This window comes from Galeopterus variegatus, unplaced genomic scaffold (genome assembly GCF_000696425.1).
Source record: "Galeopterus variegatus unplaced genomic scaffold, G_variegatus-3.0.2 Scaffold1627, whole genome shotgun sequence".
In the NCBI taxonomy this organism is placed as follows: Eukaryota; Metazoa; Chordata; class Mammalia; order Dermoptera; family Cynocephalidae; genus Galeopterus; species Galeopterus variegatus.
The window spans coordinates 91,053-118,502 of NW_007727738.1; the positions used below are offsets into that span (position 1 = coordinate 91,053).

At 43.3% G+C, this 27,450-nt stretch overlaps 2 protein-coding genes across 2 annotated transcripts in view; both read right to left on the minus strand.

Annotated features, from left to right (window-relative positions):
- Positions 1-15,730, minus strand: part of GLB1 (galactosidase, beta 1) — a 94,641-nt gene extending 78,911 nt beyond the window's left edge. Inside the window, exon 1 of the mRNA XM_008578083.1 lies at positions 15,588-15,730. Within this exon, the coding sequence (XP_008576305.1) occupies positions 15,588-15,662 (75 nt within the window). The 5' untranslated portion in view covers positions 15,663-15,730. The remainder of the gene's footprint in view (positions 1-15,587) is intronic.
- TMPPE (transmembrane protein with metallophosphoesterase domain) lies at positions 11,827-13,197 on the minus strand. The gene has a single exon (XM_008578082.1). The coding sequence runs from the start codon at positions 13,195-13,197 to the stop codon at positions 11,827-11,829; it is 1,371 nt and encodes a 456-aa protein (XP_008576304.1).
- Positions 15,731-27,450: the final 11,720 nt, after the last annotated feature.

Consider the following 27,450-nt stretch of genomic DNA (forward strand, 5'->3'; position numbering starts at 1 on the left):
GACTTAACCATGGGGGACACTGGAAGTGGATCTTGAGGGGGAAGAATATAAGGCAGAATAGGGGAAGCTATCAGCATGGTGTACCCTCCTCTGACTCTTGGGATATCATCTTGGTAAAGGCACCTGAACCAGTCCCTACGCTGTTGGGATGGCTCCTCGAACCTGGACACAGTACTGGCCTTCAGGAAAGGAGGCGAGGGTGTGAGGACTGCCTTGGTATCTCAAGGAAGGTATGGGATGGCTCAAAATGTGGGAATGTAAACACGGTGACCAGAGAACCCAACATCTGACTATATTCCCCAGGAGAGCCCAGAGAATTGTCCCTTCAGAAAGGAATGCACTGGCAAGAAGGGCCTGGTATCCTTGAGAAGCCCAGAGGGGCTGCCCCTGCATGCTAGGGTTGACAGATGGTGCTGCCGTGGCGCTGGGCACCCTAGTCATTGGGAATGATGAGATTTCGGCATAACCAAGGTGGGACCACTTAACTGTCAGAAGCAGGTGGACACAATTACCACAACAACCAACAAGGCCAGAGTGGCAACCAGGGTGTGTTGACCAGTAGTGACCTTAGGCAATGGCTCATAAACCACAGCATTCCCACGGGGTGAGATGATTGGGCAATCACCGAGGTTACTGCTTGATGTGTTTATAAAAAAAAGTCAAGAACTCATGAACAAAAGGCTGACATCAGCCACTGCAATGACAAATTGTGATTCCTTCATCCAGTTCCCAGCTTTGAGCCAGTTCTCCAACACAGAGCCAGCTGACCGAAGGCAAGGTTGGATGGATCCCCTTGGGGAAGGACCCTGCAATGCTACCCCAAGTACACACAATAAATATGCCCCAATCCTTCTCCAGTAGAACTTCAGGTATAGGGAAAATATAGGAGAATGGTCAGGGCCCCTCTGATGTTCAGAATCTTGCTGAGCATTTGATGTAAATATGCACGTGTGCCCAGGTGTTCCTTGGTTATTATCTAATGTAATTGCGCATATGTGCCCAGGTGTCCTGGGTTATGGACTTAAGTATAAAGGATGAGTGGCTCTGATCCACGGCGCCCCCAGTCCCCAGGATGCCCCTGGGGGGGGGGGTCACAGGGAGGCCACTACTGCTGCTGGAGGCTGTTGCTGCCAGGGCCCCAGGGATGCCCCGAGAGGCCACCACCACCGCTGCTGCAAGCTACTGGTGCTGTAATCTGCTGCTGCTACTGCTGAGGACTGAGCTTGTGTCATCTGCCAATGGATCCCAGGACCTTTCCCAATTACCTAGTGTGGACTTGCATGTGAGGGGTCTGGTGACCCAGCCAGGCATGTGAGGGGTCTGGTAAGCCCTAGCCTGGCATGTGAGAGGTCTGTGACCCAGTCTGTACAACGGGTTTGAAGGGTCTGTGAGCCCTAGCCCGGGCAATACGATTGGCTATGTCAGCAGGATTCTGACAATAACCCCAGCCAGACAATTAGGAGGCCACTGCTGCCACTGCTGCTGCTTCTGCTGCTACTGCTGAGGACTGAGTTCATGTCGTCTGCCAATGGCTCCCAGAATCTTTTCCAATTACCTAGTGTGGAACTGTGTGTGAGGGGTCTGTGACCCAGTCTGTACAATGAGTTTGAAGGGTCTGTGGGCCCTACCCCTGACAATACAAATGGAAAACTTAGTGTAACTAAAATAATGAAACGTTTTGGCTTTAGTTATGAATTGCTTTAACAATACAGTTGCCTAGCCATACAATTAGCATAGCTATTGCTGTAACTCGACACTAAGAGGGGGAGGGCAGACCTTCTGAGGACTGTTGCATACAGTCTGAACTGACCCTGATACCAGGGTAGCTGAAGTGCCATCACTCTCCCTTATCACTCTTAGGCAGGCCAGGAATAAAAGGAGCCTTGGCCCAAGTCCTTCTCACAGTGGGTCCATCAAGTCAGAGGACCCTCCGTATGGTTATTTCCCTGGTCCTGGGTGCAAATAGGATGGTTTTACTTAACAGCCAGCAGAACCCTCACCATAAGGAAGAGCCATTATGGATCAAGTGGAAGTTCTGAAATTGCCCATTCCCCACTCCCACTCAAGATAAATCTGAAACAAGACCAAAAGTCTCCCACAATTCCAGGTATTCTGCCCCCTCCACAAAGACTTAAAGGTCATTCCCATTATATCCCCATTCAAATCACCTGTGAGCTCATGCAAAAAACAGATAAAGGCAGGTGATGGTGGACCACTTAATTAACCAAGAAGGAGCTCCAATGGCAGCTGCCATGTGGAGGGTGGGATTGTTACTGGAACAGACCAACATAGCTTCTGGCATGTGGTTTGTGGCTAATATAGGTCGAGCATCCCTAATACGAAAATCTGAAATCCAAAATGCTCCCAAATCTGAAAATTTTTGAGTGCCAACATGACACCTCAAGTGGAAAATTCCATACCTGACCTTATGTGATGGGTTGTCATCAAGATGCAAGCACAACGCAGTTTATTCAGCGTCCCAGGTACTCTGGTGATGCTGCCGTGCTGCTTACTCATCCTGAACACATGATTTTTTCACTATATTAATGGTATGTCATAGTTTTTACTGTTAAGTACTTATGTGTGAATAAGTGTAAGAAATGATTGCTTATTGGTAGCAGACAAATTCAGAATCAGGAATATTGGTGTTGCCAAACAACCACAGATTGTCTACATGGGTAGCTGAGACAGTGACACCTTTGCTTTCTGATGGTTCAGTGTACATAAACTTTGTTTCATACACAAAATTATTTAAAATATTGTGTAAAGTTACCTTCAGGCTATAAGAAATTTCATACGTTATATGAAATATAAATGAATTTGGTGTTTAGACTTGGGTCCCATCCCCAAGGTATCTCATTATGTATATGTAAATATTCCAAAATCTGAAAAAATCTGAAATCCAAAACACTTCTGGTCCTAAGTATTTTGGATAAGGAAAACTCAAACTGTATTCTAATCTTTTCAAACCCTATCAATAAAAATGATCAAATGTAGTTTGCCTGTAAGTGGGCAGGACACTGGCACACATTTTCTCTCTTACCCACAGCTGTGTTCATAGCCTTGCTCTACCACATGAGAGACCATGACTGCAGGACATTTGTGGACTGTCATGCTGGTCCCATGTATATGAACAATACCATGATATCTGGTACAGGGAAACAGAGACAAGCCTCTGAAACTGCCACCTAGAAAAGCAGCACAGAAGGGATCAGTAAGGACAGTGGCAGAAGCAGCAGCATCTAAGAGACAGGTTGTAATAGTTGACTGTCACGGCCAAAGTAAACAGGGAGAATACACTTCATGGATCCAAAGTGACCCCTCTCAACATTTAAAGACCTGAGAAGATCCAGCCTACAGAGCCAGCTTCCTTTGAGCTGGAGCACCATTGACAGAAGTAAGGCGATCAAGAAATGTGGGAGGATGAGAAGGAAAGAGGAGAAAAGAAGCAGGAAGAGGAAGGGGAGAGGGAAAGCTGCCTTTAGACTTTATTCCCCTAAAATGCAGATAATGCAAAATTTGCTATGTGTGCAAATTCTACCCCTTCTAAATGAACTGGTGCTGGAATGGAATACTGAAGAGACATACTTTTATTTCACACTTGCAGGGGTGTGGGAGCATCAGTAGTTACAATGCTTGTCACAGAAAACTTGTAAAATAAAAAGCAATTCCAAGCAAAGCAAAACTCATACCTTCTCAAGGCCCCCCATGTACACACATAATGCGCATAATATGGCAGGGAAAAAAAACACCAGTACAAACAAAACACCTTTGGATCAAATACATATCAGGAACCTAATACCAATATAATTTTTAAAGTTATTTATTCAGTTTAGATTATTTCAGTGGTAAATAATCATCTCTTTAAAACAACATTAAACATAACACAAAATTTACATCATCAGATAATATGAACATCTCCCAAGTTTCCTAATCCTCAAGACTAGAAATAATTATATTTGCATTACTTGTGCACATTCCTTGACTAGAATAAAGAAGTAAAAGGAGCTTAGTGATATCACAGGTCATGGGTCATGCTGATTATGTGAAGATGATGTGTCTTCAGGTCCTTCAGAACAACTCTGGTAAGCACCTACTCAAAGGATCTCCATGCCCAGACCCAAGAGCCGGGGAATTCCTGACATGAGCTATTCAGCCCTAGGGTTGAGCGAAGAGGGAGTGAGGCGAGGGGAGAGGGGCTGGCAGTGTTTGCACACCATGGGCTTCTCAGACCCCTCAGTTCACAGAAAAGAGAGAAAGAGGAGAAATATTTCAGGCGACTATAAAACAAACTGATGATATCAGAGCTAAGAGCCTTTAAGACACCGAATCACGGAGGCACCATTACATCAGACATGGTGGAGAAGCAAAACCAGCACAGGCACTGGTGATAACCAGTACAGATACGGAGGGACTTGGGGATGATCTGCTCGAGCGCGTGTGTTTTATTTTTATCAACTTTGCTTATTTATGCATGCCTACCTTGTGCCAAAAAGATTTTTGTTCAGCATTCCAAAAGGCTGTGGATGGGAAGGGTAAATTACAATGGAAGAGGAAGGGAAATGGCAGATTGGAGGAAAAATGAACACAGTTTTGGACCACTTTCCAGTCCTCATGGACTCACGGACATTTATACGGATTTAATTCTGCCCCCTCATCTCAGAGAAAAGATAAGTGCATAGTTTAAAAAACACAAATATAAATTTAAAAAAATACAAGTCTTAAAAATTAAAAACAAACAGACTTAACTTTCCACATAGGAATTATTTGAAGTGAATTTGAAATACTATTTTAACTGTATTTAGCCTAAGAATAAAAATACAGCTTAAACTGCATTAAGGCAAAACAGAAACAACAAACTGTATCCAGTAGACTTAGTAATAATATTGGTATTACTATTTTGAATCTATAATATATATAGTAGGATAAAGTAAATAATTACATTAGGTTATTAGGAATCAAAAATTTCAGTGTGAAACAGAAACAAATATAAAATCAAAGAAGGTGAAGTAAAAACCCTGTAATCAGGGGGTATATGGGAAATCTCTGTACCTTCCACTCAGTTTTGTTGTGAACCTAAAACTGCTCTAAACAATCAAGTCTATTTAAAAAAAAACAACCCCATAATCTTCCCTTTGAATTGGATATACTAGGATACACTTATGATTTTTTTTCTCTTTCTAAAAAAAAATTTTATTTTCTAATAATATTCACTGAAACAGCTTAGAAATGATACCAGTCAGTAGCAATCTAATCTAAGCAGCCTAACCTAGTAGCAATCTAACCTAGGTACTAATGTAGCAACTAAATTGTGGTCTCTCTAAATATTTCCCATTAAAAGGGACCAGGGCTCCTTCTTTAAGAAATTAGTTATTCCAAGTCTGTGGCAGAATATGTACAAAATAAGCCTATAACTATACGAAAAAAACAATAACAAAAACAAAACACAGAGTCGCATCAAAATGACATAGAACCTATTTGAAAGGGCTTCCACTGGCCAAAAATGCGATATTTTGAGGATCAAAAGATTTATCACTTCAATGAATTAAAAAACAACAGATATATTTAAAAAATCCAAATTCATAATAATGCTCCCATCCACCCAAAACAAAAGCTTATTGGTCATCTTTGGAGGTTGCTGGGGTATCAGCTCATTATTCTAAAAATTAATGAATAAAGTGAAAGAATCTAGCTTCTCTCTTGCCTTTGCTATAGACGTTTTCAGAGTAACCAAACAATTGATGAAGAAAGTTCTTTGTAAAAGCATCACAGCTAATAAATGCAGAAGAAATGATGGAATTAAAAAATCGCCATTTTGCAATTCCTAGAGAAATAATGACTTTAGGCAACAATCAGCCAGGACTACTGAAACACAGATGAAAAGATGATGAGGAACTTTCCAGTGGAGGGATCAAGCTGACAACGCATGCGCCCAGAGGTCAATTTTAGCATCACGTAAGCAATGAAGTCTGCCTACCAAAAAAGGGAAAAAGGTGAACCTGAATCCATGCAGCCTTTAGCTTGAACTTTTATAGAACTCTAGCTCTCCAGTTCACAGAAAATATGAGGGATAGTAGAACACATTAGACCCCACAAATCCAAAATGTAGAAAATTCTAAGACATATGACCCAGATAACCTGAACAAATAAGTGACATAAAATAAGGGAAGGGGGATGATATAGAATTAAAGAGACTTAAATACAGCACACAATATATGGAGCTGGTTTTTAGATCTTGATTCAAACAAAAGAACTGTAAAAAGTTCCATTAAAAAGAAAAACAAAGACTAAGCCCAAAGCTAGCAGATTGAAGAAAATAAAAGATTAGAGCACAGATAAATGAAATAGAGAACAGAAAAACGGTAGGAAAAAATAAATGGAAAGACATCCTGTGTTCATGGACTGGAGATTTAGTATTGTTAAGATGTTCACACTACCCAAAGTGAGCAACTAAATCAACACAATTTCTACCAAAATCTCAATGGCATTTTTTGCAGAAAAAGAAAAATTCATCCTAAAATTCATATAGAATCTTAAAGGACCCCAAATAGCCAAAACAATATTGACAAAGAATAACAAAGTTGGAACACTCACATTTCCTGGTTTTAAAACATATTACAAAGCTACAGTAATCAAAATAGCATGGTGATGGCATAAAGACAGATAAATAGACCAATGGAAAAGAATAGAGAGCCCAGAAATAAACCCTCATACATACAGTCAAATGATTTTCAGCAAAGGTGGCATTTGATGGAAAAAGGACAGTCTCTTCAACAAATGGTACTGGGAAAACTGGATATCCACATGCAAAAGTACGTGTACATTCATACCAGCCAGCAGCCAAAAAGAAAAAGTATGTATAGATTATACACAAAAATCAACTCAAAATGGGTTAAAGACCTAAGTGTAAGACCCAAAACTATAAAAAGACCCAAAACTATAAAACTCCTAGAAGAAAACATGGGAGAAAAGCTGCATGACATTGGACTTGGCAATGATTTCTTGAATATGATGCCAAAAGCACAGACAACAAAAGCAAAAGCAGACAAATGGTACTACATCAAACTTAAAAAACTTTGTGCCTCAAAGGACACAATCAACAGAGGTAAAAGGCAACCTACAGAGTTGAAAAAAATTTTGCAAATCACATATCTGATAAGGGGTTAATGTCCAGAATATATAAATAACTCCTATATCTCAACAACAAAAGAATCAAATAAACTGGTTTTTAAATGGACTTGAATAGACATTTCTCCAAAGATGATATAAAAATGGCAAACAAGTACATGACAAAATGCTCAAGATCACTAATCACAGGAGAAAGCAAATCAAAACCACAATGAGGTGTATCACCTCACACTCATTAGGATGGCCACTATAAAAAACAAAACCCAAAAAACCAGAAAATAAGTGCTGGCAAGGATGTAGAGAAATCAGAACCCTTGTGCACCATTGGTGGGATTGTAAAATGGTCCAACTGCCATGGAAAATAATATGAGGGGGCTCCTCAAACAGTTAAAAATAGAACTACTATAAGATCCAGCCATCCCACTTTTGGGTACAGATCCAAAAAAACTAAAGGCAGGACCTAAAGAGATATTCACACACCCATGTTCACAGCAGTGCTATTCACAATAGCCAAGAGGTGGAAGTAACCCAAATGTCCATCAGTGGATGAATGGCTAAACAAAATGTGGTGTATACATACAACAAAATATTATTGTATTTCAGTCTTAAAAAGAAAGGAAATCCAATTGCATGCTACAACATGGATGCTAACATTATGCTAAGAGAAATTAACCAGTCACAAAAAGACAAATACTATATAATTCCACTTATATGAAGTATCTAAAGTAGTCAGATTCATAAAAACAGACAGTAGAATGGTAGTTACCAGGAGCTGAGGGGAGGGGGAAAAGGGGAGTTGATTAATGGGTACAGAGTTACAGATCTGCAAGATGAAAAAGTTCTGGAGATCTGTTTCACAACAATGTGAAGATATTTAACAGTGTTGAACTGTACACATTAAGATGGCAAACATGGTAAATTTAATGCTATATATTTTTTATCACAATGAAAAAAGACATCAAGATAATCAAGAAAAACTGAAAACTAACTCTTTACACCGTTAACTGCATTTGAATCCTGTACTCACCTGTGACAGATACGAGGGTGCTTCAGAAAGTTCATGGAAAAATGGAATTAAAAGATAATACGTATCTTCCTGTGAACCTCTTGAAGACCCCTCGCACCTCACACACAGACAGCGGGAAGAATGCTTCTATTGGGAGGTCAAAGGTCTGGCCTCTAGCCCCAAATCTCCTAACTAGGTATTAGATGATACTAAAGAATCACAGTTAATTTCATTGGTTATGATAATGACATTATGGCTATGTTTATTTTAGAAGGATTCCTACTAAAGTATTTTTGGGGTATAATTATGTTTTCTAAGATTTGTCTTCGTATACTACAGCCAAAAAAGAAAAAAGGATGGTGGGGCAGGGGTAGAGGAGAAAGAACGGCAGAAGAGTCTCACTTGTTGAAGCTGGGTGATGAGTACATGTCAGTACACTGTTCTCTCTACTTTGTGAATGTTTTAAAATTTCCATAATAAAAAGTTCAAAACAAACTAAACAAAATTAGGGGAAAAAAATTTTACAAAAAAAGGATGAATAGATGTTTGGAACGGATGGCAACAGAATTAATTTATTGAGATTTTTATAACAATAGCATCATAGTACACATGCTATTGTTAATTTTTAAGAAGCATTACATTTCAAATTTCATCTAAGAGATAAAAAAAAAGAAATAAAATTGAAAGAATGACCAAGCTTCAAATAAATATCTCTCACCACCTCCCCTACCCACAAACATAAACAAAACAAATAGATAAATGGGTTAAGAACATCGAACAGAGGGACCAAGGGTGCCATGAAGAGCTGCCCACCAGGGCTGTATGTATCTGGACAGTAATAGAGAAATTTCTACTGGGAAAACGTCTGCCACATCAGGGAATACAGACCAGGTATGAGAGGGTGTGGATGCTGTTCCTTGGATACATAGGCTGGGCCTGTCTCCTCTCTGTTAATAAACAGCAATCTGTCAAGCAAGGACTTCAGAGTGGGTGAAGGGTACACAAGGCCACAAAATGATGGCAGTCCAGAGAAAGACAAAGATGCAAGATTAAAAAACAAACAAACAGGACTTGATGAAAACCATCTCCATCATCCCCAGGGGATTAATGAGAAGAAACCTGGTATGACAAGAGCTGAGTCAAATGCCACCAGCATTACCAGAGTGGGAGTAAAATGGCACAACCTAGCCTGGTCTGGTGAAATCCAAAACAAAAGAGAACTAAAAAGGTGGTAAAAATGATCCAGGGGTCGATCACAAAACAGTGAGAGTTTGGAAGAGCAGCCTCCCTGTGGCTGGGAGGGGAGGGGAGCCCGGCGTGCTGCCTGGAGGAGGGGCTCAGGGAACCTGGAGCTGGACTGCCCTGGGCAAGCCACTCCCCTCCTAGAATTCCACGTCTGCAAAATGTGTTAAAAGAAAGGCTCTCCAGGGTCCCTTCCCCTGCTTTGAAGTTCTACTATTTCTCTCCAAGCTTATTCCTGCCTGTAAGGATGATTGAATGGAAGGGAAAAAATATGAGGAAACCACCAAAATCTTAATGGCACTTTTAAAACTTGACTTGGATGGCCTGCCGTTAATACTTTGGCTGCCTGAGAACAAGAAGAGGTGGTCTCCAGGATCCTCCAGAACCCCATTATATACCAGGTGGACAAGAAGGAAAATGAAGAAACTCTCTCCAGCCAGGCAGAGTGTGCTCGAGGAGACGCTACCACAGGCAGAGGGAAGTAAATCCCCAGTGGCTGCTGCTTTGACAGATCACTGGGCCCCCGTGGCAGGCTGCACGCTGCCCACTCACATTCCCCAGGATTGGCTGCTCCTTAAATTCTCCGGGCACCTGTGCCCAACATAGTTCCTTCACAAGCCCCAATGTGATCTTGAAAAGTTAACTTAACAGGGAGCGTTTACTGTGTGCACTGTGCCACATAGAGCTCATGCACCAAGCCTTAATACCCTCCCAACAAAACAATCTTGAGGTAGATATGATAATTATCCCATTTTACAGTCGACGGAAACCAAGCTTTAGTGAGGTCAAGTCATGTGCCTGACACTGGCCAATCAGTGAACGGCAAGGTGAGCCTCTTGTCAGAGCGAGAATCTTTGTTCCCTGTTAGAGAAAGACTCTCAGTCACAAGTCTAAATTACCTAGCAAGAAGTCAACGCGGTGCCCAGGTCCTGAGTCTCCTCAAGATGCCCTTTCTAACAGGAGTGGTTATTGCATCCCAGTGTCAAAGGGTCTCCTGCCTCTGGCACAAGGGCTGAGCCAACTCCAGACAAGCTGACCCCTACCTGTTTTTCTGTGGGTCTAAGAGGCCAGCAGGCTGGCCCTTCATTCTGTGGCTGGAGCCAAGGGCAGCTCTTATGGGGTCAGACAGGTGGGTTGGAAGCTGCCCAGCAGGGAGGACAGTCCCTGCACTCAACAGCCATACCACAGCTGAGGCTCAGGCAGGGAAGCCTGCGAGGCCCTGCCACTCCCCACCCAAGCCTCCACTTCCCCATGGGTAGAAAGTGAACCTAGCTTCTCACAGAAAACCACACCCAAACCAGGGGTGGGGATTAGGGGGCTCTAGTTTCCTGATTCTTCTTCAAATGTAAGAGATATCCTACACTGAAACTAATTGAGTCCCTTCCAGGCCCCAGTCATGCGTAAACTGAAATCAGCCTCAAGCAAATCACTTTGAAAGAACACCAAGTTCTGGCGCCTTGTTCGTTCTCTTTGCACAGTTAACTGCGTTCGGATCCTATACTTACCTGTTACAAACATAGCTACTTGACCATCAGTGGAAAGGACACTTATTGGTAGGCAGACGACCTGGCTTCTAGCCCCACATCTCCCACATACCTTGTCATACTGCCAATACCCTACCTCTCTTTCCTTATCTCTAAGAGGGAAAAACAGCCTGTCTCTAATTACTTCACCCAAATGCTGCATAAAATGAGACAACCAAGGCCAAGCCCTCGGACCCCCTAAGCAGCAGCATTTGCACTGTTGCCCACCGCAGTGCTCCTGTTTCTTCTCACCTCCCCCCACACCCACCAGCCCAGGAGCAGGCAGTTAAATAGCATTGCTTGAGGCCTTGAGTCGGAGCCCCGCATTCCAGTGGCCTTTGCTGATGTCCTCAACAAAGGTGACTCTGAAAGAACCAAGGAGGAAAAGAAAATATTCTTCTTCAGCATCCAGAGGAGCCTCCCATTTTGCCTGTTCTCCCAAATTACTTAGCAACACTGCCCTTTCCCCAGAATGGCTCTGGGTCAATGATTCTGAAACTACCTAAGTCCTAAAGAGGGTTTAAAAACACCAAGCGGAAAATGCTCCCACTCCCACCCGACTATGCTTTCTAGATGTGTCATTTTTCAACAATCCCATGTTGTGGTTCATCCCTGTGAGCTCTGTGGAAAGAGGGCCTCACTCCACACCATCTGGAAAATAGATGTGTGTTCTTATATATGTGACCTTAGTGGCTTCACAAGTGCCTATAAAAAAGCAGCTGGCCATCTAAAGAGTTAAATCAGCCTGAACTTGCCAAGCAGCCCCACCACAAATCACTGTTCAAGTCAGGTTTATGACCAAGGGGGGCATTGGCAGGACTGGGCAGGAAAGGCTGAAGGATAAAACAGGCAAACCATTCTGATGAAGGATGGAGGGTAGAGGGTGGAGGGTAAGGGCAGGGCAGAGGCGCACAAAGCTGGGCTGGTTCAGGGAGCCCGCCGCAGGATGAGCTCCGTAATCTCTGCCCTGCTACCCAACCTCATGGGTATCCCATAGTAGGCTGTGCCTGGGCTAACATACACAAATGTAGCCTGGTCCACTCGGTAGAGACCAGCAAAGAAGGGGTTTAGGAGATAGGCTGCCACGTTCAAGGGAAAGATTTGCCCAGCATGCGTGTGACCAGAAAGGATCAAGTTAATATCTGGTCGAGACTGGAGGGCTTTCTTGGCAGCCAGGGGCTGGTGAGCTAGCAAGATGGTGGTGTGGTCTGGGCTGCAGCCTGCCAGGGCCTTGACAAGATCCATGCCATGGCCAGAGTAGTGCAGGATGTCTGCTTCAATATCATCCACCCCTGCTAAACAGATCCAGTTGTCATCTTCACCACCACCACCACCACCACCACCACCACGATCACCATGTTGGGCCTGCGTGGCAGAAATCTTCACGTTCTCATTGTGAAGAGGCCGGACGTGCAGGGATTCCAGCAGTGCAAACCAGTTGCTGACATCTGACGTGTAGTATTCATGATTGCCTGTAACAAAGTAGGCACCAAGGCGTGAGTGAAGCTCGCCCAAAGGAGCAACAGCCGTCCGCAGGACTGAGGCTTCTGAATCGGAGAGGTCACCCACGATCACCGTGACGTCTGGTTCCAGCATGTTCACCATCCTCACAAACATCTCCATCTTGGTCCTGCCCACTGTGGGGCCCAAGTGAATGTCTGAGAGAAGCACGATCTTGAGGTTGTCCAGAGAAGGGGGCAGCTGATGGATGGGGACCTCCACAGTTTTCACAGCCGGGGGCTGGGCAGCATTTAGAAACCCGATCACGCTGAGCACGGCAGTCACTATCACTGCCAGGGCGGGCCTGAGTGCCAACTTTCTCGTCTTGTCAAGGCTACCCACGACCCTACCACTGCGCCATGCAAGGAGCTGGTAGGCCTGCTCCATGGCGCTGAGGATGCAGAGGAAAAAAACCATGATGATGTAAGCACCCAGGCAAGAGTAGGCTGCCAAGGAAAAGAGATAGGGCTCCTCTGCCACTAGAAAGAGCATGGTGAAGAAACTGGAATGGGCCAGGGCCAGAAAGGCCATCACAGCTATCTTCCAAAGCTGAAAACAGATGGACTCTGCAGCTGGGGAGTGGCACAGGTTGCTGACTGTGCTACGCCAGATGTAGAGGGAGCCAATGAGCATGAGCGAGTTGACAAAGAGGACAAGCTGCAGGCGAAACAGCCAACGCCAGGCCCTGAACTCAAGGCTCTCTGCCAGATAGGAGCGGGACACGATCATAGACAGGAAGACAGTGAGAGCAGCCAGGGCAGCCTTCACACCCAGGGACAGCTGCCTGAAGATCGCCATTTTCTCTGCTCCCACAAGGGTCCCCTGCCAGTTCTGTGCAGGTGGGCTCTGCAAGGTGAGTTCCTTAGAAAGGACAGTAGCCAAGGAGAGGTTTCCAAGTCAACTCCGCCTGCAACCAGGAACCCATGTCAGCTTTGTGGGATATCAGAGTGTCCTTGTCCCCATTCAAAACCCAAAGGCAATTTACATCTGCCCAACCTGTCTTGAATCCATGCCGCTCAGATACCAGGCAGTTGCTACAATTTATTGTAAAAATACACACACACAGGATTGTGACATGATGGGCAATTTTCATTTTCATACTTAGAGTTTTCTGTATGTTTAAAGTTTCTCCGTAATGAGCATGAACTTCTTTTTTTCTCTGTCTTTCCACCTGTGGCCAGGTAGACTTTTTTTTATCATAAGAGAAACATTATTCTAAATCAGTGGTTCTCAAAGTGTGGTCCAGAGAGACCCTTTCAGGAGGTCCATTTAGTCAAAACTAATTTCATAATACTAAGCCATTACTGTTTTTCCAATTCTCACTCTCATGAGTGTACAGTGGAGTTTCCAGAGGCTACGTGACATGTGATATCGCAACCGACTGAATGCGGAAGCAGATATGAAAATCCAACTGTCTTCTGTTAAGACAGGCAAAAAAGAGATTTGCAAAAATGTAAAACAATGCAACTCTTCACCCTAAAATTTTGGGAGAAATATTATTTTTCATTAAGAAATCGTTTATTCACATGTAATGAATTTATTATATCTTAAATAGAAGAATAAATGTTTTCAAATTTTCTCTTAATTTCTAGGACAATTAATGTTTGAGAACCGCTGTTCTAAATAAATGTAAATAAGGAAATAATGAAAAGCTAGCCTGCTGGTATCTTTCTTCAGCTCTAGGCCCTGGAACCCAGGAGGAACACCTAGACACCTGACATAAGAATTCCTGGCGTGATGCCAGCCTCCCTGTGTGGGCCTCAGGTATGGCAGCCACAGGGCACCCACCACCCGCCCAATGACGCTGCACAGGACTGACGAACTATCATCGGCTGAGGGCGCCCTGTCCACCTGTTCCTCATCCATAAATCCCCAGATACTGGTGAAGATCTGCCTTCCTCCCAAGCCCCTTACTCTGCCACTGTTCCCCTGAACTATATTCCCCAATTCCACCTTCGCCAGTGGTTCTCACAGTTGGCCAGCTCTGACTCCAGAGCTCCTGCAGGCCTCCAGGACAAGAAAACCCTGTCTCCAAAAATGGGGACAGGGGAACCACAGACAGGGTGGAGAGGGAGCAGCAAATACTCAATTTGAGGTTATTTTTTCCCCAAACGAAAACACTTTCAACAGCTGTTTTCCAAACACTTAAAATTTTCAACCTTGGTTTTAGATAAATGTATGACTTTTCTGTGTCCGGGGCGCGTAATTGAAAGCCTTTCATCAAAGGGTGTAACTTAACAAGTCAATGGACTCAAATTCTACCACCCGGTACTTAAAACACGCCCCAGACTCAGCCCACCTTAAACGCTGAAGGAACCAAAATTGGTTCGCTGAACATGCAGAGGGGCGGCTGCCCGTTTCAACTGACCCCTCTCCTTTGCCCAGCTACGATGCCAACCTCCCCAGGTAGCGCTTCACAGCCCCCCGGACCGCCGCCTTAGCTCGGACGGAGGGGCTGGGGCTTGTCCTTTCTTTCCTGCCAAACGTGCACACGTCTCCACACCTGACCTACTCGCCTCGCTAGACCTCCCTCCATCAACGCTGGCGCCCACCTGCAGCCCGCCTGTGCCCACCTCAACCTAAACCGCCAAACCACGCAGAGTCCCACCAATGCGATGAAAAACCCAAACCAAAAAGCAGGCGGTGGGAAGTGGAGAGAAGGGGACGAGATGCTTGACAAGGGAGATCGCCCCGAAGGAAAACCACCCACTGTTTCCATTTCGGGGGCCTCTGCAGACCCCGTTTTTCTTTTTCCGGAGCGCTTCGCAGAACACGAACTGGGCAAGGGAGGGCGCCCCAAGCCAGAGCCCGGGGAGCCCTCCAATAACCCGCGCAACTTGGAATCCCCCTCCCGGAAAACCGAAGTTGGAAAGGTTTGGGCGCACCTCATCTCACCCCCTGGTTGCACATATGGGGAAGTGGGTCCGAGCGAAAGAGGTGGCCGGAGCGGAACACACGGGCGACCGAGCTGCCAGGAAGGACGCGCGCCCGCCCCGCCCCGTCCGCCCCACACGGGAGGGCCGGTCCACTGCCTGCGCTCAGCCGGCTGGCTGCCTGCCTGCTGGGGCGCGCTGCGGGGTCTCAGGCTCTCCACCCTGCAGGACCCCGGATGGCTGCGGTTGCAGCCGGGCTCCCGGCCATCCCGTGCCCTGGCAGCGCGTTCCCGCGCGGGGGTCCCGCGGACTTACGCGCAAGCCCCGCGCAGAAGCCAGCAGCAGCGGCGACAGCAACAGAGAGAGAACGCGAACCAGAGCTCCCTGCATGACCAGCTCCCAGACCCCCGGCTCCGCAGTCGGCGCCCTGGCCAGCCGCTCCGCGTCACTTAACTGAGGACCCGCTGCCTGGCACCGCCCCTCGCTGGTCGCTGGCCCTGCAGTCAGCCCCCGCGCCGGCTCCGCCCCGCGATCCGCCCCGCGGCAGCAGAGCCGGGAGGGTGGTGTAGGGGGCGAGCCGGGGCCACGCGCGGCCGCGTGACTCCAGGATAGTGTTATCTGGATTTTGCCCTTCTCTGCCGGAGAGAGGGGCGCTTTGGAATGGCAATCGGGAGGCCCTGCTGTCAGCAGCTCGATAACGTGCCCGGGGACTGGAGATTGACAAGAGTCTCCTTGCTCCCTGGCTGCCTTCAGAAAACAGAAAGGGGTACTTGGTGACAACCAATCCTAAATGCACTAGATAGAATCCTAGCCTCACTCTCACTCTTGCCGTTCTCGCCATGTGATGCCCTGCGTCACCACAGGACCCTGCAGAGAGTTGCCACCCAGAAGAAGGCCTTCACCAGATGCGTCCCCTGGACTCTGGACTTCCCGGCCTCCAAAACTGGCCCGTATTTATGTGTCAGGAGGGAGGTGGCAAGTGCATGTCAGCGGTGGTTGAGGTGGAACAAGTAACCGGCAAGACCCTTCAGGTATCAGGTGGCAGGGGCACTAGCCAGCTCTCGGTCACACCGCAGGCCAGAGGTTCCTGCCACCCCTCTGCAGCTCCCCAGCCCAGCTGATTGCAGGCGCTTCCTGGCCAAGACAGGCCACCATTTGCTGTGCAAGCCTTGGTTGCTGCATCTGTAAATGGGGGTTACTTGGGCTTGACCCTGGGCTGTCTGAAGCATCAGAGGAGACAATGACGTCTGTGAAGTGCCCAGTACAGTCCCTGGCACAGAGCGAATGTCCAGCAGATGTGAACTCCCCTGGTCTGAGCCTTCGTGCCCTTTCCTACCTGGCAACCTCGTAGGGAAGGCTGGGACGATCAGTACAAGTTCCATCTACAGCTTGTTCCCCAGAGCTGTGCTCTGTGATCCAGGAGGAGGAGGAACAAGTCTCATCTATATCCAGAAATGACTCACCCTTCTGGGTAGTGTGGATTCTCCAAATCCTCTCCCGAGGCTGAGGGGAACCGTAGACCCACCCCACCATCACCCCTCCCCCTACTCCTCAGGAAACGCTAGCGCTGGCCCAGTACTAGCCACTGGGACTTCCCAGGACGTCTCTAACTAAATATAAAACAGGAGGGATCAGTGAAGCCAAGAGCAAACTGGACTCTAAGCCAGGAGAAGGGTCAAACCTTGGATTCCACCTCACTGGTCACTTAATCTCTCTGTGCCTCAGTTTCCTCATCTGAAAAATGGGCTAACAATAGCACCTATGCCTTACAGGTATTATCAGGATTAAATGACTTATTCAATGGAAAAAAAATAAAAAAATAAAAATCGTAGCTTCATATATGGGGCTGTCTGGAAAACTCTAAATGTGGTCCCTGGTCCAACCATATCAACTTCACCTGGAACTTGTTAGAAATGCAAATTCTGGAGCCCTGCCTCAGAAACTCTGAATCAGAAACTCTAGGTATAAGGCCCAGATACCTGTATTTTTACAAACCTTCCAGGTTTTTCTGATGCATGCTGAAGTTTGAGAACCACTGCTCTAGGTAACTGATGAATTTAAAGGTATGGTTCAACTGTGGCGAAATTACTCTGAATGCCAGCCCTCAAAGCACCAGGGTCTGCAGAATTTTTATTTCATCAGAGGGTTTTGAGTAATGAGAGCAGCAACATCTTCCAACTTTCAGTTCTGCATTTGATCCTCTCAATGTCCCTGTGATGCAGGCAGATCTGTCAAATGAACATGAAACAGTATTATTTCTCCATTTGGGGAAACAGAGGCTTTCAGCTAGTTAACTTGTCCTGGGCCTCCGGTAACCACCAGAGCTGAGTGTAGATTTAGCATCTTTTTCCTGGGTGGCACCCTCCACTCTCTGAACCTTTTCCCTTCCCCTCACTGAACAACTTGAAGCTTTATTCAAAACTTAGTTTTAGAGGAAGGGACCCTTAGGGAGATCACTTTAATTTTTACCAGTTTTATTGAATTATAACTTATACACTGTAAAATTCGCTTATTTAAAATGTTGTTTAGATTTCGTTAACTTCTTTTTCTAAATTTTATTTTTTATTTGTTTTGGCAGCTGGGCAGTACAGAGATTCGAGCCCTTGACCTTGGTGTTATCAGGTATCATACTGTACCAAGTGAGCTAACAGGACAGCCCCTTTAACTTCTTATTTTGAAAAATAAAAATGTATGGTTAAATTACACTATTGACAAAGACTCCCTCCCTGACCAGACATTAGTTAGACTTTCTGAGCACTATTCTCAGCTAGGTTTTGATTTTGGCTTTCCCAGTTGCTCCCGTCCTTGTCGGGCCTACATCACCCAGTCTTAGCAAGAATCCTGCTAAGTCAACCCTTACCCTTGGTGTCTCCTCTTAGTAATTTGTCGTCCACTGATCTCGCTCTGTTGACTATAAATCTCCAGCTGTCTTTGTTGTACTTTGAATTGAGCCAGATTCAGCTCTCCTACCGCAATGGAGTTGACTCCTATTACAACAGTCTTGAATAAGTTCTTTCTTAAAATTTCAACAAGTGTCAGAATAAGTTTTTCTTTAACAATATATTTATAACTTGAGGGTCTTCTAGAATCCTTAGTTTGGTTTTTAAACACTGGGAGTGATGACTATAAAAGTCAAGGTTAGTGGTTACTTATGGGGGAAGAGGGCACTGAGATTGGGACCTGACCCATGCAGGGGGCAAAAAAGTTTTCTTCCTTGACATTGAGGGTGATTACAAGGGTGTTTGTCATAATGTAACTTATTAAACTATTTGTTTTATATTACTCACTGGATCTAAGTTTTTAAAATAAGTTAAAAAGTTGTTTTTTACTTTCAAAAAGTTAAAAAAAAACCCCAAAACTCTTAGTTTATAACTTGATATTCCAAAAAACCTTTTATTTTATTTTATTTTTTTTATTCCTTTTTGTCTTTTTTACTGACCGGTAACGGGATCGCAACCCTCAGTGTTGCGCCCACACCGCGCTCAGCCAGTGAGCGGGAACTGGTCTCCACATGGGATCTGAACCCTCGGCGGGAGCGCCGCCACACTCCCAAGCGGCGCACTCTCCAGTGCGCCACTGGGCCAGCCCAAAAAAACCTTTTATACTGTATAACAAAATAGCTAAAATTCTATTTGCTCATTTCTTTCTCCTTACCCATTGGACATTTCCTTGAGAGTCTGAGATACTTATCAGTCCTTCTCAGATTCTTTTCTTGCCTGGAATACCAACTTTCTCTCTTTGCACTGTGAAGTCCTTCCCAAGTTCTGCAATTCTGGTCCAGTACTAAAAAGTAAGGGCTCTGGAGGCGGGTATACTTGAGTTGGAACTGCAGCTCTGCCACTTATTATCTGTGTGACTGTGGCAATTTACTGAACCTCTCTGAGCCCTAGTCCCTTCATTAGTAAAATAGGGATAATAATATCAAATGCACTGGGTAATTGATGGAGTTACCAGAGATGGTGACTATAAGACGGTTGGCACATATAGGATGTTAGTGGAACAGTTGGTAAAATCAGAATTAGACCTGTAGGTTAGATAATATTATGCATCAATGCAAATTTCCTGATTTTGATAATGGTACAAGGTCTAAAGATTAAATAATAATTTTGTGTTAATTACTGTTTATGATCATTGTATTGTGGTTATATAAGAGAATGTCGTTGATTTTTAGGAAATTAAAGGGCATCATCTTTACAACTAGCTCTCAAACAGTTCAGAAAAAAAAAAAATGGAGAGAGAGAGAGAGAAAATAGTATTCCAGAGTTGGTATTCCAGGCATGAAAAGAACCCGAAAAAGGAAAACAAGTGTAGTAAAATGTTAACATTTGGGGAATCATGAAGAAATTCTTTGTACTGTTTTTTCAATTTTTTTCCAAGTCTGAAATTATTGCAAAATAAAGTTTAAAGAAGTTCTTGCCACATGACGGATTTAACTTTTCTTACCTTTCCTAGCCTATAGACCCAAGGCAATAAATAGGCAATAGCTATTTTTAACTGGATGGCAGGAGAAAGAGTTTAGAGCAGGGGTTGGCAAACTAAGGGCAGAGGACCATATCTGGCCTGCCACCTGTTTTTGTAAGGCCTGTCAGCTAAGAATGGTTTTTAAATTTTTAAGTGGATGGAAAAAAAATCAAAAGAATAATATTTTATGACATTTAAAAATATGAGATTCAAGTGTCAGCATCCATAAATAAGGTTTTATTAGACCACGGCTACCTGCAATCGTCTACCAGTTGCATGTGACTGCTTTCACGGTGCAATGGCAGAGTCAAGTAGTTGCAACAGAGACCTTAAGGCCCACAAAACCTAAAATATTTACCTCTTGGCCTTTTATAGTAAAAATTTGCCAAGAGATTAGATCTTGAAACCAATCTGTTTACAAAAAAAAAAAAAAGGTTCCCAAGAGAGTGTAGATTATAGTTTATTTCTGAGATTTTAATACTTTGTATTGTAGTTAAAATAGCAGTAGTAATAATAGCTATTGTTGTGCTAAATACTTTACCAGCAGTGTGTCATTATGCCTCTCAAAGCTGCCTATTATTATCCACATTTCACAGATGAGACAACTGAGGCACAGAGGAGTTAAATGACTTGCTAATAGCCACAGAACTAGGAAGTGGTGGAGTCTCTAAAGTCCCATTACCTGATTTTAGAGCCTGAGTTATTTTCACAAGGTCGTGCTTCTGCCCATACTTTATTTTTCAGTTCTTGCTCAAATGCACATATAGAGTGTGCTGGGAGGCAAAGCCCCCTGCTCCAAGTTGTGTGGGATATGAAATGACTATGAGAAACTGTCACCCTGCAGGTATTGATACCCAGTGAGAAAGATGGCCACACACACAACTAAACATGGTACATGCTCTAATATAGGCCACTACTACTCAAAGTGTGGTCTGATGACCAGTGCCATGAGATAAGTACAGACATTCAATTCAGACTAGGCACTTAGAAACTTGTAGCAATTTGTGAAAGTAAGTTTAGAAAAGAAAAAAAAAAAAAAAGGAAAGAAAAGAGAAAGAATCTAATAATGAAAAAAGTGGGTGTGAATTTTGTATATCTGTTTTTGTTTCATTTTTCTTGTAATTTATTTTTATTGTGTTTTTATAAAAGGATCAGTCCTTGATAGATGGGAGAGAGAGCACTGATAACAACAGAAACAAAACTGATCCTTCACCAAAGGTGGTTTGAAAAGCACAGAGGCTTACCAGTAGCATAAGAATAATGAGGGGGAGAAAGACGTGTGACCCCAAAACACAGATAAAATTTGCCTTTCTGTGCTGACAGTAAAATCAATTTCAAACCCTTTGATCAATTTTCCTTTATGGTCCTAACAAAGCTTTCCTATTTAGTGAATTTCAATTCCCAATGTCAATTCTGACTTATATTTCAGTGTGAAATTTTACCTAATTTTGCATTCCTAATATTTAAAAATGCCATTAAAGTTATTGTAATTTGGTGTAGGTTTTAGGAGTATTAAACTATACATGTTAAAGGCAAGGAAAAAACAAGATCTCTGCTAAAAAGACATGACAACTAAATGTGATATGTGATCCTGGATTGGACTTTGGACCAGGAAAAAAATAGCTATAATAGTATTATTGGAATGAGGTGCTGATAACACCAAGGTCCAGAGTTCAATCCCCAACCAACCAGCCACCAAAAAAAAAAAAAAAAAAAAAATATATATATATATATATATTTTTTTTTAATATATATAATTTTATATATAATTGGGACAATTAACATAAGTTGAATATAGACTATGGATTAAAAAATAACATTGTATTAATATTAAATTTCTTAATTTCAATAAATGATACTGTGGCTATGTTCTTAGAAAATACACTTCTAGGGCCGGCCCAGTGGCGCGGAGAGTGCGCCGCTTGGGAGCGCCGGTGGCGCTCCCGCCGAGGGTTCGGATCCCATGTGGAGACCAGTTCCCGCTCACTGGTTGAGCACGGTGTGGGTGCAACACCAAGGGTTGCGATTCCATTGCCGGTCAGTAAAAAAAAAGAAAAAAAAAAGAAAATACACTTCTAAATATTTAGGGGTAAAGGAGCATAATGTCTGCATCTTACTCTCAAATGATAATAATAATAACATGTTTATACTTACATATATGTAATTACATACTATATGTAATAACATGTATATTCCATGTATATGATGAGAGAGCAAATAATAAAGCAAATAAAGCAAAATGTTAACAATCGATGAAATAGATAAAAGGCATATAGGAATTCTTATATGAAAATAAGAAATTATTTTTAAAAATCAAGAAATAAAAGAAGACAAGATCTCTGGCCTACAAATGTGAACAATTCTGTTTTGCAACGATTTCTTATCCTTTTCACGTGTTCTTAATCTTTCTAACACAGAAGGTCCTAAAACCCATGTTCAAGGTTAAGTTGTGCAACTTACTGATGGGTATGATTATGAAACAATAAAAATATAAAATTGTGTGATAATCAGTCAACAGTTTTCCCCATAGTTCCCAATAGAATTTGATAGCTGTGCATCAGGAACTGGATCATGCCATGTGGTAGTCGTGGGTTTTAGAATGCCTTTGTCCCCACGTTTGCCCCTTAAGGAGTTTGAATATCTGAAACAATAAAATGTCCTGAGTGAAGCCTGTCTTAGAGGAAAAAAAATGACTTGATTTCAAACATTCCTCTCTCCTGTCTTCTATCACCTCCCCATCTGTGACGGGCATCTGCTTCCCAAGGTCTCTCAGCTGCAGGTTTCCCCCACTTTTATGTCTGAACCATCACCAAGGCCTGTTGTTTCTTTTTCATCTGGGCCCCTAGGTTTAGCCCACCCTCCCTGTTTTTATAGCCATATCTACAGTTGTGGCTCACTTAACTGAATGATTGCAGTCGTTTTCTAGCTAGATCAAAGTTTACAACTGGATGTGACCAGAAGAGCTATTTGATTTGACACTCACCATGTTGGCCCTCCGGTGTCTTAGATTTTATTTAATTACTGTAGTTGCTAGCATTTAATCAGGTGAATTTACATACTCTGGATTCCAGTTTCTCCTCAAAGGTCTGAAGGTCAGGCCACGTCAGGCCCAAGTTCCCCTGGAGTAAAAGTAGACCAGAGATATGCTTTGGGATAATCTTCAGGCAGAATAGGTCCCTTCAGTCGGCAGCAATCTCCATCTTGTCCACTTCTGACATGACCTGCAGCAGGCCCCAAGACAGATTTAAGTTTGCAACTTCTGGGTCAGAGTGTCTCAGTGGTGGTTTGATCGCCACCTGAATGACAGCTGTATCAGACATCCTTTGTGATACCCAGATTATCTAGTCACCCATCTACCATGCCTCAGGCTGTCTGCCCCACCGCGCCTGCTGCTGCAACACATCTGCCACCCACAGCCAACTGTCTGAAGTCGCTCCAGACACTTGTGGACTCACTGGGATGAAGCACCATGCTTCCCAACTAGATGCCAAAGAGGATAGGTGGTGCGACCCTGAAGGGCAGGTAAGTTAACTTCCCCAGGGAGGAATGCAGTCCAAAGGAAGACCAGAGGTCTGAAAGAGCCAGTAAATAAATTTCCTTTCCCTTGCTTTGATTAACCATTTCGTCATGTGGTTTCTTAATACAGTTTGTCCAGAAACATTCCACATGGTCTAGTGAGTGCACCTGCCAAGACGTTGGCTCTGTGTCTACAAGGCTGTCATGAAGCAGTAGCCAGCATGGTAACACAGTACTTTGTGTTACTTCTTATCCTTCTCTGCCTCATTTCCCTTTCTTCTCTCGCTGTCAAGGATTGCACCGCCCAAATACATGATTAACATTTAAGTCTTGCCACAGGCTCTGTTTTCTAGAAAGCCCATGATGAGATAATTATTTGCTCAATATGATGAAATTGCTTTTGTAGCCAATCATTTCCTGTATGCATTTCTTGAACCTTCTCCAACTCAGGGTTTTGGGGATTGTATTAATCCATTTCTGTTGCTTATAACAAAATACACGGAACTGGATAATTTATAAAGAAAATAAAATTTATTGCTCACAGTGTCTGAGTCTGGGAAGTCCAAAGTCCATCTGATGGTGGCGACAGTGACCCACATTGCAAGGTGGTGGAAGCAGAGAGAGCAGAGAAAGACAGACTTTCCTTTCTCTTCTTTTACAGCCCTCAGAACCACGCCCCTGACCACCATTTTTAGTCCATTCTGTACTGCATGGTCCTACAATCCAATCACCTCTTCAAGGCTCCTCCTTTCAATTACCATAACAGGATTTCCAACCCTCTTAACAGTCACAGTGGGGATCAAGTTTCTAATACATAAAACTTAGGGGACACAATTCAAGCTTCAGTGAGTTTTGGGGCACATAATTCAATCCACTACAGGGATGTCCTCTAAGATTTTGTTTTTAGGACCAAAGTTCACAACTCATCCCTAATTCAAACCCCAGATTTAATGCCTCTTTCTTAATGAAGTAATCACTGATCACAAGAGCTGAAGTTGTTTCCTCCCCCAAATTCCCATAGCACTCTACCGCCATCTAATTTATGACATTTATCATTTTCTCTTTGTGTTATGGCTCTTTATGTTCTGTGCTTTAATTCAGGCCCTTATCTTTCTTATGAGGATCACTCCAGGGATCTTCCATACTGCTTTTTGGCCTCCACCCCCGTTACCGTCTTCTCCGATTAAGCCTTGGCACATGCTGACTTTACCAGCAATCTTCTTCCTTTTCTGTTTTTGCCTCCAGCCAACTTTTATTCCATCTCTTCAGATCCTTTAAAGGAGTTCAAGCACTTTGAACTTACCCTCAGACTAGGTTACCCAGCCCCCTTTGGGGCCCACATGGTACTCAGTCCATACCTCTTTTCCAACTCCAGTGGTAGGGTAATTGAAGGTTTACTTATCTGTCTTCTCTGAACTTTGAGTTTCCTGAGGTAAGAGTTGATACCATTTCTCTAATGCAGTACCTGGTATACATAGCTCACTATAGGTTTATGTAATAAATACAAAAGGTAGATGTCTTATCTCCTCTACTCAACTAGAAGGTTCTTAGACCAAGGACGCATGTGTGATTCATCTGTGCACTCCAGCACGAAGTGCAGGACCTGGTATAAGGTAGATGCTGAACAGTGTATTGAAAGAATGAATAAATTCATTATATGAAAGAGAATTTGTCATTAAGATCACCTGGGGAACACTGCCTTCTTTAGTGAGGAGACACCCTCAGACACAGTGCTAATGAGGCTGAACAGCCCCACAAGCAAGGGTCAGCCAGACTAGACATTGTCTGGTTTCATTTCTTTTTATAAATTCCTTTGATTTATAATGGGAAGCAACTAACTGTTCCCTCCACCTTCACATGCCAACTAACAACCTTGGTCTTCAAAGGCAGTTACACTTAACCTTTGCTCACACTCTTTCTTTATATTTTAACTCTCTCCACAGTGGCCTTCTCTCAGTCTCTTGAACTCTTTATGTCTCCTCCTATAGTTCCATCTTCTGTGGGGGGTCTGGTACATTGGCTTGTGATATGTAGAGATAGCCTGGGATCGATGAAGCTCCCCGAGATTTCCCAACCCCATTGACAGAGTAGAGTAGCCTGGAAGTGGCATAGAGCTGATGGATCTGTAGGAGCTTGGCCAAGGGTGATGAAGGATGACTCCTCAATGGTGGCAACTAGGACCAGATGACATTTCAGCAGAGGCAGAGTGCACATATGACAATGTCTCACCATCAACCCTGCCATGTTGACTCAAACTTACTTCAAAGACAAAGGAAGGGGCCAGATGAGAAGAAAAAAAGGTTATCTTTCTTGAACTTTTGGTCAGTGCATCTGTTAGCCAGTGGTGTGTAACAATCCACGCCAAAATTTAGAGGCCAGCAACAATCATTTATTTAGTTCATGATTCTGTAGGTCAGCTGAGCAGTTCTTCTGGTTTTGGCTGTACTGGACTTGCCATGCATCTGCAGACAGCTGGTGAATCTTCTGGTGCTCAGTGATCTAGCACAGCCTCATTCATACATTTGACAAGTGGCAGGATTAATCGAAAGACAGTTGGGTCACATGTCTTTCATCCTTTAGCAGGCTAGCCTAGCCTTAATCACATGAAGAAAGGGCAAGTCCCAGTGCACATTGGGACTTTTTCTACTGTCTCATTGGCCAAAGCAAATCACATATCCAAACCCATATCCAAAGAGTGGAGAAACTGACTCCCCTCTTCTGGATGGAGAAGCTGCAAAGACAAATTGCAAAGGTGAGGGGCGGGGATATGGGGTATAGTCCCTGCCTGTTAACTCACTGGGTTACAGGACAATGCTGATAACACCGAGGTCAAAGGCTCACTGATCCCCTTAACTGCCAGCCACCAAAAAAGAAAAGAAAAAATTGCAAAGGGCCATGAATGTAGAGAAGGCAGGAATTTGAAGTACTCTTGCAATTAACCACAACCAAAATTTCAGCTCATTCTATCTCTTAGATGAGTTTATTTTCATAGAGGCAATCATTCTCTGTGTGTATCTTAAACTGGCTTTCCACTTTGTGTTGAAATTCCAGAAGAGAGTTAACAAATTATGAGTTGTTTGAATAGATATCTTATCTCCCTTTCTAGGTTTATGCTGTTTTACTTATTCATCTTTTTAAAAAATCTCCTCAAGTTCCTTTTTTACCATCACCTATTCATTTTTATTAATCATACTGGATTACAAATAATGCTTTGAACATAGAGGAGATTGATCAATAAGCTTCTGCATGATGAGTTTGAGAGAAATATTTTACTTATTTATTTTTTAACGCTAGTTAAGTGTAGCACTGGGAGTGGAGAAGAAATACAGAAATCTGTAACTGGTTGTGATCAATTAGTTGTAAACACCATTGCACTTGGACTGGCCTGAGAGAAATATCATATTTTATTTTATTTTATTGAAACATAATTGATTGTATGTATTTGTGGGGGGTACAGAATTGAATATTAATACCTGTGTGCAATATGTGATGCTCAAATCCAAGAGGAATATCTTGATGATAAACAAGAGACTTGACAGTCTGACAGATATGTAATGCATTCTACAAGTATTTCTTGAGCAGCTACTATGTTCCAAGCCCTCTATAAGGTGCTGAGAATACAGTGGTAGGTAAAAACAGGTACAGACCTATTTGATGAAGCTTACAGTCTTACAAGGTGAGAGAAATCAATCAAATAATCACAAAAGTAAATAAAGTTGCAACTGTGATAGGTGTTACAAATGAGAGTGAGAGGTACATGGGTCTGTGAGATTGTTTTCTTTCTTTTTATTTTTTAATATTGTGTGTCTTTTTTTTGAGCAGCTTTATTGAAGCATGATTGACATACAATAAACTGCACATATGACAAGTGTGCAATTTGATACATTTTGACCTGAAGTTGTCACTACAAGTCTCTGAGATTCTGATTTGATCTAGCTGAGAGGATGAAGAAGAAAGAAAGGTATCCCCGGGGAAGTAACATCTGAAGTGGAATCTAAAATAACAGTAAAGGCTTTTGGGCAGGAGCTGGCAAAGCAAGTACAAGACAGAGAAGGAAGCTGTGGCCAGAGCTTAATATCTTGTTCAATTGAACAGTTGTGTAAGATGATTCTACATTGTATCTCTTTGCTAGTGGGGTTGAACTTTTTGTTTATTGGACATTTCCCTTTCTGTGTCTTGTTTGAAATGGGGTACTGATCTT

Excerpts from the sequence above, each read along its gene's own strand:
- TMPPE (XM_008578082.1), bottom strand. The coding sequence starts at position 13,197 with ATGGCGATCTTCAGGCAGCTGTCCCTGGGTGTGAAGGCTGCCCTGGCT.